Consider the following 14784-nt stretch of genomic DNA (forward strand, 5'->3'; position numbering starts at 1 on the left):
AACACTTGCTCGTTCCCCTAAAAAAAAGTTCCCCAAAGTCGCTTAAAAGTAATCATGGTGGGACAGTACTGCTGCCACAGTAGTATATGCACTAATACCAAAAACGAGATAGTTCACGATGTCTGGATAAGTCAGTGGAGGGAGTAAATCTGGGTCTTAATAAGTTGTAGTTTTTTCTGTGTAGCCTACTTGTTTCTCGTTAAATTTGAGTTTATCACGATACGTTCCTCCTTCGTTTTCCTCCCCCTTCTCCATTTCTTTCTTTTATTTTATTTTTGTCCGTCTTCCTCATCTCTTTTTCTTTCTCTTTTACTTCTTGCTCGTTTTCCTCCGTTTTCCCCACTCTGTTTACGTTTGCGTTCCTCCAAAGATGGCGCCGACGTCCCACAACGCCAAAGCGGCGTGACGTCAGCTTCACATTCTCTATGAACCGAGACTCTGAGGTTCATTGATAATATAAAACTGAATCACCAACCTGTTTTGTTGAGAACGACTCGAGGCTGCAGGAGAACATCCAGCAGGTTCCTCTGCCGCTCGATCTCCTGTCTGAAGCCCGAAGCCTCCGCCTCGTAGCCGGCTACGACTCTGTCCACGGCCGCTAAGATTTCCTGGGAGGCGGCGGTGAGTCTCTCGGTGACGAATCCTCTCAGAAACTCCACCTCAGACATTTTACTCAAACTGTCGGTTGTTCCCGCCGAATGACTATGTTGCTACTAGAGTGCAGTTGCTACATTCATGGCTGCTTATCCCCCCGAGAGCACTAGAGAGAGTAACGACCACCATTGACTCCCGTGGTAAGGGTTTTGCGCCCCCTAATGGCAGGATATGGGTATTGCAAAGGCGCCCAGAAAACTCATTCACTCCATTGCCCACTTGCTTGTAAATTGATGAAAACTGCCGTGTTTTTGTTTTTAGGTGTCTTGGTCATATCAAATTATACTTATAATTTGTTTATTACAACATGTAGATTGAAACATTAATGTAGACAACTGTTTTTTTGTTTGTTTTTTACTCACCTATATTATTATTGTATTATTGTTTGCCTCCATTGTGTTATAGCTGAGCTGATGATTTTTTGGATAGGTTTGCAGCGTTGATTTGGTAAACAAGCAACAGATTGTTCATAAGAAAAGTCTTAAAATGTAAAATATGATCCTTAACCGGTGTTAAATATTAAACCCAAACCCTCAGAGAAAAATATATTCCAATTTAAAATGGATGAACCCTTACTGTAATCTGTTTAGTCACAAAACAAAAAATGTTTCCACCAAGTAGGCCTACAACTACGCCAGAAAGAAATTTTATGGAATTTGATACACTTTAGAAACAATCAAAATTGAACACATGCAATACATTTTTATTGTGTTGAACTGAGCACGTGTTTCCATGTACTACAGATTTTTAACATGCACACAGCATTTATTGTATTGCATTTATAGCATGAACAAACCGTTTCATACAATACAAATCATAAACTTTGACAAAATATTTTACATGTTATTTTTACTATCTTGCGATGAGCTGTTACAGTTCAATAACTGAACCTTCAGTAACATACCTAAGTTTACATACACTCATACGTCTCCTCTTGCTGGGAAAACAAAACCTTCAACTATACGTTTACTCTGCTTCAAGGATTCTTGTGTGCACATGAAGGATCTTCCTGTTGACAAAATGTCTCATCACAAAAACTGCAACTAAATGATTAAAGGTGTCTTTTAACTCTACCTACTGCCTTATATGCACTCCAACACAAACTACAAGAAAATGGTTTAACCTCTGACTGTATGTACTTTCATGTTTCTCTCAAGACAACACCAGAACTTTCCCTCCTTTATGGGATTTCACATGCATCGCCAAATTCTCCAACTCCTTAAAAGTTTTACCAAAAACACTGCAACCAAATGGCTTCACTTTTGAATGGACTCTTGTGTGTAACAAAATAATATTCTGCCGGGTAAATCCTTTTCCACAAATAGCACAACTAAATGGTTTCTACTGTGTGTGGAGTCTCAAGTTCAGATTCAAACCCTTTTGATGTCTCAATTTTTTACCACAGGTTGGACAGCTAAATGGCTTCTCTCCCGTATGGACTTGAATATGGTTATTAAGGCTCAGTTTAACAGCAAATGTTTTACCACAGGTAGCACAGGCAAATGGCTTCTCTCCTGTATGTGTTCTCATGTGGTCTTTAAGATTCCCTTTAACAGTAAATTATTTACCATAATGCAAAAACTCAAAATCTTACCAAGAATATTTGTCTTATTTCTAGTCAAAATTTCATTTCTAGTCAAAACAAATCTCTTTATACTTAAAATAAGACTCAAAACATTAAAAAGTAGCTTGTTTTTAGACATTTATTACTTCTTTCAAGCATATTTTCACTTGAAATAAGTAGAAAAATCTGACAGTGGAGCAAATTTTTCTTCCTTATCACGAGCACAAAAAACCTGCTTTCACTGGCAGATTTATTTCACTTATTTCAAGTGAAAATTTGATGAGTCTTATTTTAAGTGGAAAGAGATTAGAAATGAGATATTTTGACAAGAAATAAGACAAATATTCTTGGAAAGATTTTGAGTTTTTGCAGTGGCACAACCTTGTACAACCTGGCTTTTGACAATCCACTCATGAAATACAAACAAATGGTTTATTTCATGAGTGGATTGTCAAAAGCCAGGTTGTACAAAATGTTTTCCCACCCTCCATCTGTTCAGCTGAGCTGCCTCAGCTTGTCTTTGATGAGGTCGTAGGGACCGAGGTTTCTCCTCCTCATCCTCACTCTTCACATGAACAGAAGTGATGGGGAACTCTGGAGTGGTCAATGGTTCTTCCTTTTCTTGATATGTAGACCCTCTGGCTTCTCCTGATCCAGACTAGTGGTCAACTCAGGAGGATCCTCTGCTTTTATCATCGATAGGTGCTGATCACCTGCAGAAAAATGACACATATAATTGACAACAGTGTCTTCATACTGTCACTCATATGACTGCTGTGAACCCCAATTATCTTCTCAGTGGACACCAACAGCATCTCCTGCAGCCATGTGCATCCATTCATCAATAGTAATCCATAAAGTCAAACTGAACCGTCCAGTTACCACCATCATAGAAAATGACTAGTAGTAATAAAGTATTGTAGACTACTGGACTCTAACCAATTCCCTGAGAGCCCTGAGCTGCATCAAAGCTTTCAGACTGAGATATAAAATGTACACAATTAGGGGGGGGAAAAGCACTATCAATAATATTGTTACTTTATGTAGAACTTGTTGAGTGTATCCTACATGTCCTGTTATAACGTGACTGGTGGTTAAATCCTGAATCAGCAGTGCATCAGAATATTTTCTCACAATCTGGTCAATGATTTCAATTTACGTACTATTCTGTGGTAGAACTTCAGGCTTTGGTTCCTTCAGGTTGCAGCTCCTGAGGCCTTCTCCCTGCTCTTCCTCAGCATGGTGGAGGCTCCTGCTGTGCTTCACATCTGCACATAGGACAGAGATAAAACGTAAGTTCTGCTTTATTGTCAACAACTTTGAAGGTTTTTATCTGTGATACATTACAGCATCTTAACCTACAAAACACAGGCAGAAATAAACTATCAAAGTTATCTGTAGTACTATCAATACTATGGCAGGCTTTCAAAACTCAGCTGAGCACAGAGCCTAAAAGGACGCAGCAGAAAAAGAAAGGAGGAAACATCTACAAAGACCCTTTCAAATTTGCGAAAGGTATATTCACAAAGGAGAAAAGTGGATCTCTAAAAACATCAAAAAAGGAGGATGAAGAAAATTTGAGAACCATCTATACTGATGAGAAAAAAGATGAACCGGTCCTTGTCCCCACTGATATCCCTCCAGTTCATAATTCATAAGACTTTCAGCTAGCATTCAAACAGCTTTGATTTATCACAGTATTTGACTCTATTCATGAGTTTCAAAATGTAGTCGTACACCTGCCATGTTGGAGACACAGGTGTTTCAATTTGAGTTGTGTTTCTGATTGGCGTAGAGCTAATTCATTAGTTTTAAATACCTGTGGGTCCCCAACATGGCAGGTGTAGGACTACATTTGAAACTCATGGATAGTAGAATAAAAGTTTACTGATCATGAGGTCATGGATTCATGCCTTTGCATGTCTACTTGCACTCTTTCAAATTATTTTGCTAATTCAGCAATGACATTCAGCAGCTTTCAGCATCCACAAGCATTTTCTTCAGGAAATGCTCTTTCTAGTTAAAGGTACATTGTGTAGGAATTCCTCCCATCTAGCGTTGCGGTTGTATATCTCAAGCAACTCAATCGTATTTTTCATGCTGCATTCACATGAAATTGGGCAGACGGCAGGCGGACGACAGCCGCTGCACGTAACGGCATAAACAAGCCTCTATGTAAACAAGTGGTCCGTCAGCACGAGGCAAAACAATACACGTGACAATATGTTGTCATGGCGATGTGGTATTGTTTACCTGACCCACGTTTTACCGGCTTTCTCTCGTGGAGTAAAATGACATCTGGTTTGTTAGCGACGGCCGTCTGCCCGACTGCAGGTGAATGCAGCATCAGTGTAACGCTCCATTCCTCCTCACTGCGTTACCACGGTTACTGTTCAAAGACGCCACCTCCACCTGAGCCGACAGCTCCGGTGTCTCCGCTGAGTTTCCATGGTTTCCTACCGTCACGCTGCCACTGAACGTAAAAACATGGCGACACCACATGGCAGCAGCACCGAGCTTACCCGCTCCATGGAGATATGAATGATATGAACGGCTCATTCAGAGCTGAAAGGAACACTTCACTTTGTTGATGGGGGGGATTACTGGTTAATGAAAAACAGACTTTTGAACCAAATAATCGGTTTTCGTGAATAGATGTAAAGTCACTTTTTAGACTTGAGAGTTGAGTCATGTTATCATTTTGAGAACTTTCTTTTCTTTCCCTTTTTCCTTTCTTTTTATTGTAACTGGACCTGTGTATGTTTTGTAACTGGATCGGTGTAGCCTATTGTTATTTTATTTTATCATTTCGAGAACTTTCTTTTTATTTTCTTTTTTCCTTTCTTTTTAATGTAACTGGATCTGTGTATTATTATTTTATAATATGCACTGGTTAATGAAAAACATACTTTTGAACCAAATAATCGATTTTAGAAAACAGGATAAGTTACACAATGTACCTTTAAGGATTCATTTCTTATCAATTATGGACTTGTTTTCATCCTCCCTCCCTCCCTCCCTCCCTCCCTAACACACACACACACTGAATTAATTAATTCAAAACTTAATCACCAACCGGTTTGAGCGACACGAGGCTGCAGGAGAACATCCAGCATGTTCCTCTGCCGCTCGATCTCCTGTCTGAAGCCCGAAGCCTCCGCCTCGTATCCGGCTTCGACTCTGTCCACGGCCGCTATGATTTCCTGGGAGGAGGCGGCGAGTCTCCCGGTAATTAATCCCCTCAGATTATTGACTTCAGACATTTTACTCATCCCGCCAGTCGACTCTGTTGTTGTTTCCCCCAACCGCGACTCTCTTCCGGATAATAAAGTTTGTTTAAAAAAAAAAAAAAAAAAGACTCTCTTCCGGGTTGGGTACGCGCACGCACAACCCAGTCCTTCAGCTTCTTATTGGTTGTTTCCGGCGTCGTGCCAAAACGGGAGCGCGCATCGTTTCTTTTTTTTTTTTTGGTAACACTTTATTGCAACCGAATGGATTTACAAACTCGGGCAAATAATAGGCTACATCTGTGCAAAAAGAAAAATCAACAAGAGCAGATACCACATTTCAGAGATGAACCAAACAAGCACCAAATAAACAGATAAAAAAAAAAAAAAAAACGTGACCAAAACATAGGCTACACCAAATAAATATTAGGATTAAATAACTGTTAAGGTTATTAGTCAAATCTTTTTTGAACACTTAATATAAGTCTTTGGCAAGTTTGGACTATACATTTTAGGTCTTAATATTTAGGTGAAATTCATTTACAAAGCATTACGTTTTTAGGTTTTTAGATATTTGGCTTCATGAATAAAGAATTTGGCTAAGATTAGTAAAACATTTATCATTAAATCCAAATGTTTGTCTTTTAATGTAACACCAAAGGTAATACTATTGTAGTGAAGTCAGGCATTGCTGAGTTTTTTATTTTTAACCAATCTGAAAATAATTTACAGTTTAAGAGCATGTAATAAAGAGGTGCTCTGTTGTTTCAGTGTCTACATTTTGTAATGTATTTCTTTTGTTTTGGGTGAAACTGGGTGTTTAAAAAAATATTCACTCTCAATTTAGATATTATTCATCAAATGTATTCTTAATTTTATTTCTTTTTATTTCAGCTTGAACAGGGTATAGATCATAGTATACTGTAGATCACATGAATTTGTTTTAACACCTTTTATTAAGGAAATTAATATAATTTATGACAAGCGTAGGGAGACGAGATGAGGACTGAGAGTACAAATAAATATTTTTGGCTAGGGAAAGTAATGCTTTTGGTATGGCTTTGGTAAGAGATGTAAAATCTTTGAGATTGCAATTAAAGTCATTTTTACTACAAAAGTTGTAAAATAAATCTCTATTTTGGAGGTAGAGAAACATCTTGGAAGATGTCGTGATATCTCTCGTCTTGATGCTTTTCCGGTTTTCGGTGCATGCCTTTAAAGGGACAACGAGGAGTTTCGGAAAGCAAAGTGTTTTTCACACTACATTTCCCATGAGCTTCCGCGTACGGTGAAATTCTTGGACCGGAGCAAGACGGACGAAAGCGAAAACATTTGCCAAGAATGTTTTCATTCATCAAGAATGATAGTCTGAGGTTCGAAGACGATCAGATACCATCGTGGTAATAGTAATAATAATAGTAATAATATCAAAATAAGAATAAGTCAGAAAAGACAAAATGATATATTTATTGAAAATGGATGGATTAACAAGTGTGGGTAACGTAGATTCATCCACATTAATATGAGACTCTTTAATAACCAAAAGCAAACTCCTTGGGGTCTGCAAACATTATTTCAAAACGTAAAATTTTGTCCTCTACCAATTTTAAACATACAAGAAACTTAGGAGAAAAATGTATTCAAACGTAAAAATGAATGAATGCTGAATTCATTTAGTAACAAAACAAAAGATTTTTTCACCAAGTACAATTATACCAGAAAGACACTTTTCATAATGAATTTCTTTCATGCAACCTACAACAATAAAAATTCAACACTCAAATCATTCTAATTGTATTATAATAAGCTGTTACAGTTTAGATCAACAAACAACTCTGCATGTGTTTCCATGTACAACAGATTTGTATGTATTTGTAGCGTTGATTTTTCATACAGTTTTAAAATCATACTTTGACAAAATATTTTGCAATTGAAACTCATTTTCACTGTGTAGTGAAGAGCTGTTACAGCTCAATAACTGCAGCCTCACACGGTGCTGCTGCCTTCAGTAACATTCCTGAGTTTACATAAACTCATGCGTTTCCTCTTGACAGAAATATCAGAGTATTTATGGCTACAAAAACTTCACGTGTGTGTCTGAAGATATTTCTTTTGAACAAATCTTTTCCTACAGAGACTACATACAAATGATTTCTCTCAATGGGATTTCATGTGTCTTCTGACATTCTCTGCTGTCGAATATGTTCTCCCACACACACTACAAACAAATGGTGTCACTTTTGTTTGGATTTTCTTGTGCTACTCAAGATCATCACGTTTATGGGATTTCATGTGCAACACTAAATTCCCTCTTGCCTTAAACTTTTTCCCACATGTAGCACAATCAAATGCTTTCTCTTTTGTGTGAACTTTCATGTGGCTCTCAAGAGCATCATGTCGGAAAAATATTTTCCCACAATCATTACAACTAAACACTTTCCCTCCTCTATGGCATTTCATGTGCAACACAAAATTCTCCAGCTCCATAAAAGTTTTCCCACAAACGCTGCAACCGAATGGCTTCACTTTTGAATGGACACTTGTGTGGTACAAACAATTTATCTGCTGGGCAAATCTTTGTCCACAAATAGCACAACCAAATGGTTTCTCACCTGTATGGAGTTTTACATGCTGTCTAAAATTAGGTTCATGTCTAAATTTTTTACCACAGGTTGCACAGTCAAATGGTTTCTCTCCTGTATGGGTTCTCATGTGGTTTTTAATGGTTGAACGATGCCTAAATTTTTTACCACAGGTAGCACAGTCAAATGGTTTCTCTCCTGTATGAAGTTTTATATGGTGTTTAAGATGATCTTTATGGCTAAATTTTTTACCACATGTAGCACAGTCAAATGGTTTCTCTCCTGTATGGGTTCTCATGTGTCTCTTCAAACTCCCCTTTGTGCTAAATTTTTTCCCACACTCTGAGCAGAGATGAGACTTCTTACCAATGTCACGTTCTTCATCATTTACATGAACAGCTTCACTGTTCAAACCTGACTCAGGTACTCTGGTTTCTCTCCAGTCGTCATCATCATCATCATCATCATCACTGTCTTCAGCTTCAGAGAACGACTCTGAGACCTCATCATCTGTATCTGGTTGAAGATCTTCAGGTTGATCTGAGTTCCTGGCTGGTTCAGATCCTCCACAGTCGTCTCCATCAGCCTCTATCTCTACTTCTATCTGTTCAGCTGAGCTGCTGGATGGAGGCTCTGCCTCAGTTTGTCTTTGATGAGGTTGTAGGGACTGAGGTTTCTCCTCCTCATCCTCACTCTTCACATGAACAGAAGTGATAGGTAACGTTGGAGTGGTCAATAGTTCCTCCTTTTCTTCTTCAATATGTAGACTCTCTGGGTTCTCCTGATCCAGACTAGTGGTCAACTCAGGAGGATCCTCTGCTTTAACCATCGACAATTGCTGATCACCTGCAGAAACAATGAAACACACATCATGAATCCCAATTATCTTCTCAGTGGACACCAACAGCATCTCCTGCAGCCATGTGCATCCATTCATCAACACTGCAACCAAATGGCTTCACTATTGAATGGACACTTGTGTGCAAGAAACAATATGTCTGCAGGGTGAATCTTTGTCCACAAATAGCTCAACCAAATGTTTTTTTCATTTGTATGGAGTTGTATATGGTCTTCAAGATTCATTTTATGTCTAAATGTTTTAACACAGGTAGCACAGTCAAATGGTTTCTCTAACGTATGAATTCTTCAAACTCCCCTTTGCACTAAATGTTTTCCCACACCCTGAGCTCAGTGAGACTTCTTACCAGTGTTAAATTCATCATAATTTACATGAACAGCTTCACTGTTCAAACCTGACTCAGTGTGTGTTAGTGCCTCTGAAGTTCCCAACATGATTTTAAACATGGTTTTTAAAGACACACCCATCTAGAATATGTCTACCTCTTTGTATTTTTTTACTGAAATATTTCTGATTTACACGTGGGTATTGAGGTAGGACTTTCATTTCCTCTTTATATCACCCAACATGTCTATGTTGAACCTACAGTATGTTGACCAAAAATGTCTTTTTTTTTTCTTTAAAGCAATAAAATTGAAGAGCAGCATATTTCTGCTGGCATGTGAATTTTTCTCACTCATATTTTGTATTGTGTTATTGAACACACTGACCACGTTTTTAAGAAAGCCACCTAGAGACTGTTTCTCTTAAGGAGACTTAACAGCTTTTAAGTCAGTAGGAAAGTGCTGAAGACGGTCTACACCAGTCTGCTGGAAAGCATAATCTCATACAACATCACATGTTGGTATGGGAATCTGGGGGCCAAAAGCAAAAGTAAACTTACAAAAATTATAAACACAGCTAGCAAAATTATACTGAACCCCCAGAGGCAGCTAGGGAAAATTTACACGACTCAGACTAGGAGGAAAGCCTCACAGGATCCTTTCAATCCTCTAAATCATGCATTTGAAAGACTCCCATCAGGAAGGAGATTCAGGGTCCCTGTATCAACAAGAAACATTTTCAAGAAATCCTTTGTACCTACATCAATTGTCTTGCTAAACCAAATTAAACCAAATTAATGAATCAATCAGGATCAGGTGATTTTGATATAGAGAGCTGTTTATTTATTTATTTATTTTTCATTATTCACTACTTATTTTTTTTACTCTTATTTATTTACTCACCTGGATCTTTTTATGCTTCTTAACAGACGGGAAAGGTGCGGGAAGCTCTTGTGTGTCCTGTGTCTTGTGTGTTCTTGTGTATCCTATTGTGAATGACTACTATGTCTGTTTTTATCCTGTATGAGGCCAAAGATGAATTTCCACGGCAGTGGACAATAAAGATTTCAATTCAATTGTTCTTCTTTCATGTCTGTTTAAATGTGGATGTATATTGTATTCTACTGATAAACACCACAATCTGTGTTTCTACCATAAGGCCCACCCAGACATGTGACCTTTCCCTATAGCTAGGAGGTTACATATGGGCGGCCATTTTATATCAGCCCTGATGACGGCCTGTGGCCGCAATGCGATGGCTTGTTTTTAATTTGTATGGCCATGCTGCAATAAAGGCTTTTTAAATCACTCTCCTACTCTGAGTGCCTCAGTTCTCGCTACCAATTAATAAGAATAGGGTTAGTGTGTGGAGCATCTCCTAGTGGTTCAATCCTGAATTTAACTCCAGTGATAAAATTTACGACTAAAATGTTTCTAAAAATTTAAGTCTGTGTGAGGATGTCATGATTCAACACCTGAACCTTAAACACTGCTGTCTTAGGCTGAGGTAAATTCGGCCTTAAAATGTCATTTAGTAATCAAAATTAAATAAAAAAGGAACAGTTAACTGCAATAAAAAAAAACAGCAGATTGTGGCGATGACTCCAGAAACAGAACTACAGGTATGAATTCAAATAGAAAGAATGATTTTTTTTTTACTTGATAGTCAAAAGCTTTGATTTGCAAAGTCGCCTCAACAAAAATACCTTCTTGTAACTTTGTGACTTCCTGCAGTAAATGTAGTAGGCCTACAACATGTGCTCTTTCTCTATAAACAAGGACTTTGAGGTTCATGGATTTAAAACTGAATCACCGACCTGTTTTGTTGAGAACGACTCGAGGCTGCAGGAGAACATCCAGCAGGTTCCTCTGCCGCTCGATCTCCTGTCTGAAGCCCGAAGCCTCCGCCTCGTAGCCGGCTACGACTTTGTCCACGGCCGCGAAGATTTCCTGGGAGGCGGCGGTGAGTCTCTCGGTAACGAATCCTCTCAGAAACTCCACCGGAGACATTTTATTTACTCAAACTCTCGGTTGTTCCCGCCAAATGACTCTATTGTTTCCCCAATCGCGACTCTCCTCCAGTTTGGATATGAATAAATAGGCTATCATCCGAGTAGAAACTGCGACAACTTCAACAAACACTTCGTCAACCACAGACTCAGGTTAGTGTGATAACAACTTATCTGTTCAGGACGCCGTGGTATCTCTCATCTCCTCCATCGAGACCTGCGTGTTGCTCCTCCTCTTCCTCCTTTTCCGGTGTCAGTGCGTGTCTTCAAGCCGTCCGACTAGAAACTGAAACCTATCCTCCTCTTCTTCTTCTTAGCCATGTGGTTGGAATAAACCGCCATCTCCTGGATTTAAAACTGCTACTGCAGGTAAACACTAGAAGATGAGCTAGGAGTTGAATGAAAAAAGTTAAATGAAGTCTGAATGCGAAAGTATGGCAAGGCATCTTTATTCATGTAGCGCATTTAATACCATGGCGAACTCAATGTGCTCAATGTGTACTCATAAAGACAAAATCTTTAAAAGGAACAGAAAGTAACTGTAAAAAAACTGTAAACATTAAACATAGGGCAAAGAAGAATAAAAAAAGGCAGAAGAAAAGAATATAGATACAGTTTAAAGTTCTTAAAAAGAGCTCAGCCATAAGCACATGAAAAGAGAAATGTTATTAACCTAGAAGTGTTTACAGTTGGGGCAGATTTCAGTTTCAGAAGAAAGGAAAATGTATTCAGTATGTGTGTTCTTTCGTCTATTTTATAATTGATTTATAATATAGAATCTACACACTAGACACAGATACTGATGCAACAAAAATCCCACTACAAGGCACTGAAAAATAATAGGCATTATGATGTTTCAGACTTTTTTGTATAGATTTGCAACTTTAATTTGCTAAACAAGAAACCGTGGAGGATTCATACGCAAAGTGACAATTATAACTTAAAATATAAAAACTGATCCTCAACCCGTTTTAATCATTAAACCCCAAACTTCAGAGAAAATGGTATTCCAATTTAAAATTAATGAACCCTCAATTAGTTTAGTAACAAAACAAAAGATGTTTCCACAAAGTACAACAATACCAGAAAGAGATTTTACAGAACTATAAAAATCCCTTTTTAACACAATTTATTATTATCAACTTGTAACTGGAGCAGTTTGTTTCTGCTGCAGCTTTTAGTGGCATTCCTGAGTTTACATATACTCAACACTCACTCGCTTACATTTATATAGCGCTCTTCATGTCACCCAAAGCGCTTGAAACCATTATTCATTTATACCACATTCTTGTGTGCACGTAAAGATCTTCTTGTTGACAAAATATCTCGTCAAAAAAACTACAAGTAAATGACTTGTGTGTAACAAAACTGACTTGACTTTTTGGTGAATCTTGTCCCACAAATAGCACAATGAAATGGTTTCTCTTGTGTGTGGACTCTCAAGTGCACAATAAAATTCGCTCAAAGCCTAATTTTTTTTATCACAGCCAAATGGCTTCTCTCCTGTATGGACTCTCATATGGTCATTTAGACTCATTTTCAGACTAAATTTTTGATCACAGGTAGCACAGTCAAATGGTGTCTCCTGTATGGACTATCATGTGCCTCTTCAAATGCGCTTTCCTGCCAAATTTCTTCCCACAGGTAGCACACTCAAATGGTCTCTCTCCTGTATGGCTCCTCATGTGGTCATTTAGACTCCCTTTCCAACTAAATTTTTGACCACAGGTAGCACAGCCAAATTGTCTCTTTCCTGTATGGATCCGCATGTGGAGTTTAAGACCCTCTCTTCGACTAAATTGTTTACCACAGGTAGCACAGCCAAATGGTTTTTCTCCTGTATGGATCCTCATGTGGAGGTAAAGACTCTTTCTTTGCCTAAATTGTTTACCACAGGTAGCACAGCCAAATGGTTTTTCTCCTGTATGGATCCTCATGTGGAGGTTAAGACTCTTTCTTTGCCTAAATTGTTTACCACAGGTAGCACAGCCAAATGGTTTTTCTCCTGTATGGCTCCTCATGTGGTCATTTAGACTCCCTTTCAGACTAAATTTTTGACCACAGGTAGCACATTCAAATGGTCTCTCTCCTGTATGGATCCTCATGTGGTAATTTAGATTCCCTTTCAGACTAAATTTTTGACCACAGGCAGCACAGCCAAATGGTTTTTCTCCTGTATGGATCCTCATGTGGAGTTTAAGACCTTCTCTTCGACTAAATTGTTTACCACAGGTAGCACAGTCAAATGTTTTTTCTCCTGTATGGACTCTCATGTGTACCTTCAAATGCCCTTTTCCTGCCAAATTTTTTCCCACAGGAAGCACAGTCAAATGGTCTCTCTCCTTTATGGATTTTCATGTGTACCTTCAAATGCCCTTTCGTGCCAAATTTTTTCCCACAGGAAGCACAGTCAAATGGCTTCCCTCCTGTATGGATTTTCATGTGTACCTTCAAATCCCAGGCTTTTTTACATGTTTTCCCACACTCTGAGCAGCGGTGAGACTTCTTACCAGTGTTACATTCTTCATCATTTACATGAACAGCTTCACTGTTCAAACCTGACTCAGATGCTCTGGTTTCTCTCCAGTCATCATCACTGTCTTCAGCTTCAGAGAACGACTCTGATACCTCATCATCTGTATCTGGTTGAAGATCTTCAGGTTGATCTGAGTTCCTGGCTGGTTCACATCCTCCACAGTCGTCTCCATCAGCCTCCATCTGTTCAGCTGAGCTGCTGGATGGAGGCTCTGCCTCAGTTTGTCTTTGATGAGGTTGTAGGGACTGAGGTTCCTCCTCCTCATCCTCACTCTTCACATGAAGAAAAGCGAGGGAGAACGTTGGAGTGGTCAATAGTTCTCCCTTTTCTTCTTTAATATGTAGACTCTCTGGGTTCTCTTGATCCAGACTCGTGGTCAACTCAGGAGGATCCTCTGTTTTTATCATCAACAGGTGCTGATCACCTGCAGAAACAATGAAACACATAATGAACAACAGTGTCTTCATACTGTCACTCATCTCATGTCAACCACAATTATCTTCTCAGTGGACACCAACAGCATCTCCTGCAGCCATGTGCATCCATTCATCAATCAGTAATCCATAAAGTCACCTTGATCAAACAGAACCCTCCAGTTAATCAAACTACACCTCCATAGAGAATGACTCGTAGCAGTGTTGGAGAGACTTTGGGTGAATTCCAATTCCTATCTTAACCCTCAATCTCAACTCTTAATCTTAATAGTCCTCAAAACCAAGTGTTAAGGGCTATTTTGTGACTTAGAAATGGGACACCCCATGCAGATAACAAGTGCAATTTGAACATTAGCACGATTTAGCGCATTTGTTTATTACCATTACAACAAGACCCGTCCATGTGCCTGTGTTTGTGTGTGTAAGTGCGTATGTGTGCGCCATCACGAGGGAGAGAGAGTGGCGGGCCGCCACAGACTCATTTATTAATGGGAAACATGCGTTAGTTCAACTACATTCATATTTTGAGCTTTCAACTACTTTTTGAGTCATTTACTTTGTAGTTTAACTACTCAATTTACAAACTACAATTTTGG

General features: G+C 38.8%; 1 protein-coding gene and 1 pseudogene across 1 annotated transcript; both read right to left on the bottom strand.

Annotated features, from left to right (window-relative positions):
- Positions 1-2679: 2679 nt before the first annotated feature.
- Positions 2680-5534, bottom strand: LOC146968485 (uncharacterized). The gene is made up of 3 exons (XM_085806319.1): positions 5295-5534; positions 3382-3486; positions 2680-2931 (listed from the first exon to the last, which is right to left on the bottom strand). Exons 1-3 carry the CDS (start codon positions 5488-5490, stop codon positions 2822-2824), a joined length of 411 nt encoding a protein of 136 aa, XP_085662445.1. The 5' UTR covers positions 5491-5534; the 3' UTR covers positions 2680-2821.
- Positions 5535-12686: 7152 nt separating this feature from the next.
- LOC146968486 (uncharacterized) lies at positions 12687-14290 on the bottom strand (annotated as a pseudogene).
- Between the last annotated feature and the right edge of the window lie 494 nt (positions 14291-14784).

This window comes from Trachurus japonicus, chromosome 18 (genome assembly GCF_045865225.1).
Source record: "Trachurus japonicus isolate A0001 chromosome 18, Traja_1.0".
NCBI lineage: Eukaryota > Metazoa > Chordata > Actinopteri > Carangiformes > Carangidae > Trachurus > Trachurus japonicus.

What these genes read in the sequence shown, in the direction of transcription:
- LOC146968485 (XM_085806319.1), bottom strand. Translation starts at nt 5,490, where the DNA reads ATGAGTAAAATGTCTGAAGTCAATAATCTGAGGGGATTAATTACCGGG. An exon ending in GCCTCGTGTCGCTCAAACCG is followed by an intron (nt 3,487 to 5,294) that starts GTTGGTGATTAA and finishes TCCTATGTGCAG; the next exon opens with ATGTGAAGCACAGCAGGAGC. An exon ending in TGAAGTTCTACCACAGAATA is followed by an intron (nt 2,932 to 3,381) that starts GTACGTAAATTG and finishes ATTTTTCTGCAG; the next exon opens with GTGATCAGCACCTATCGATG.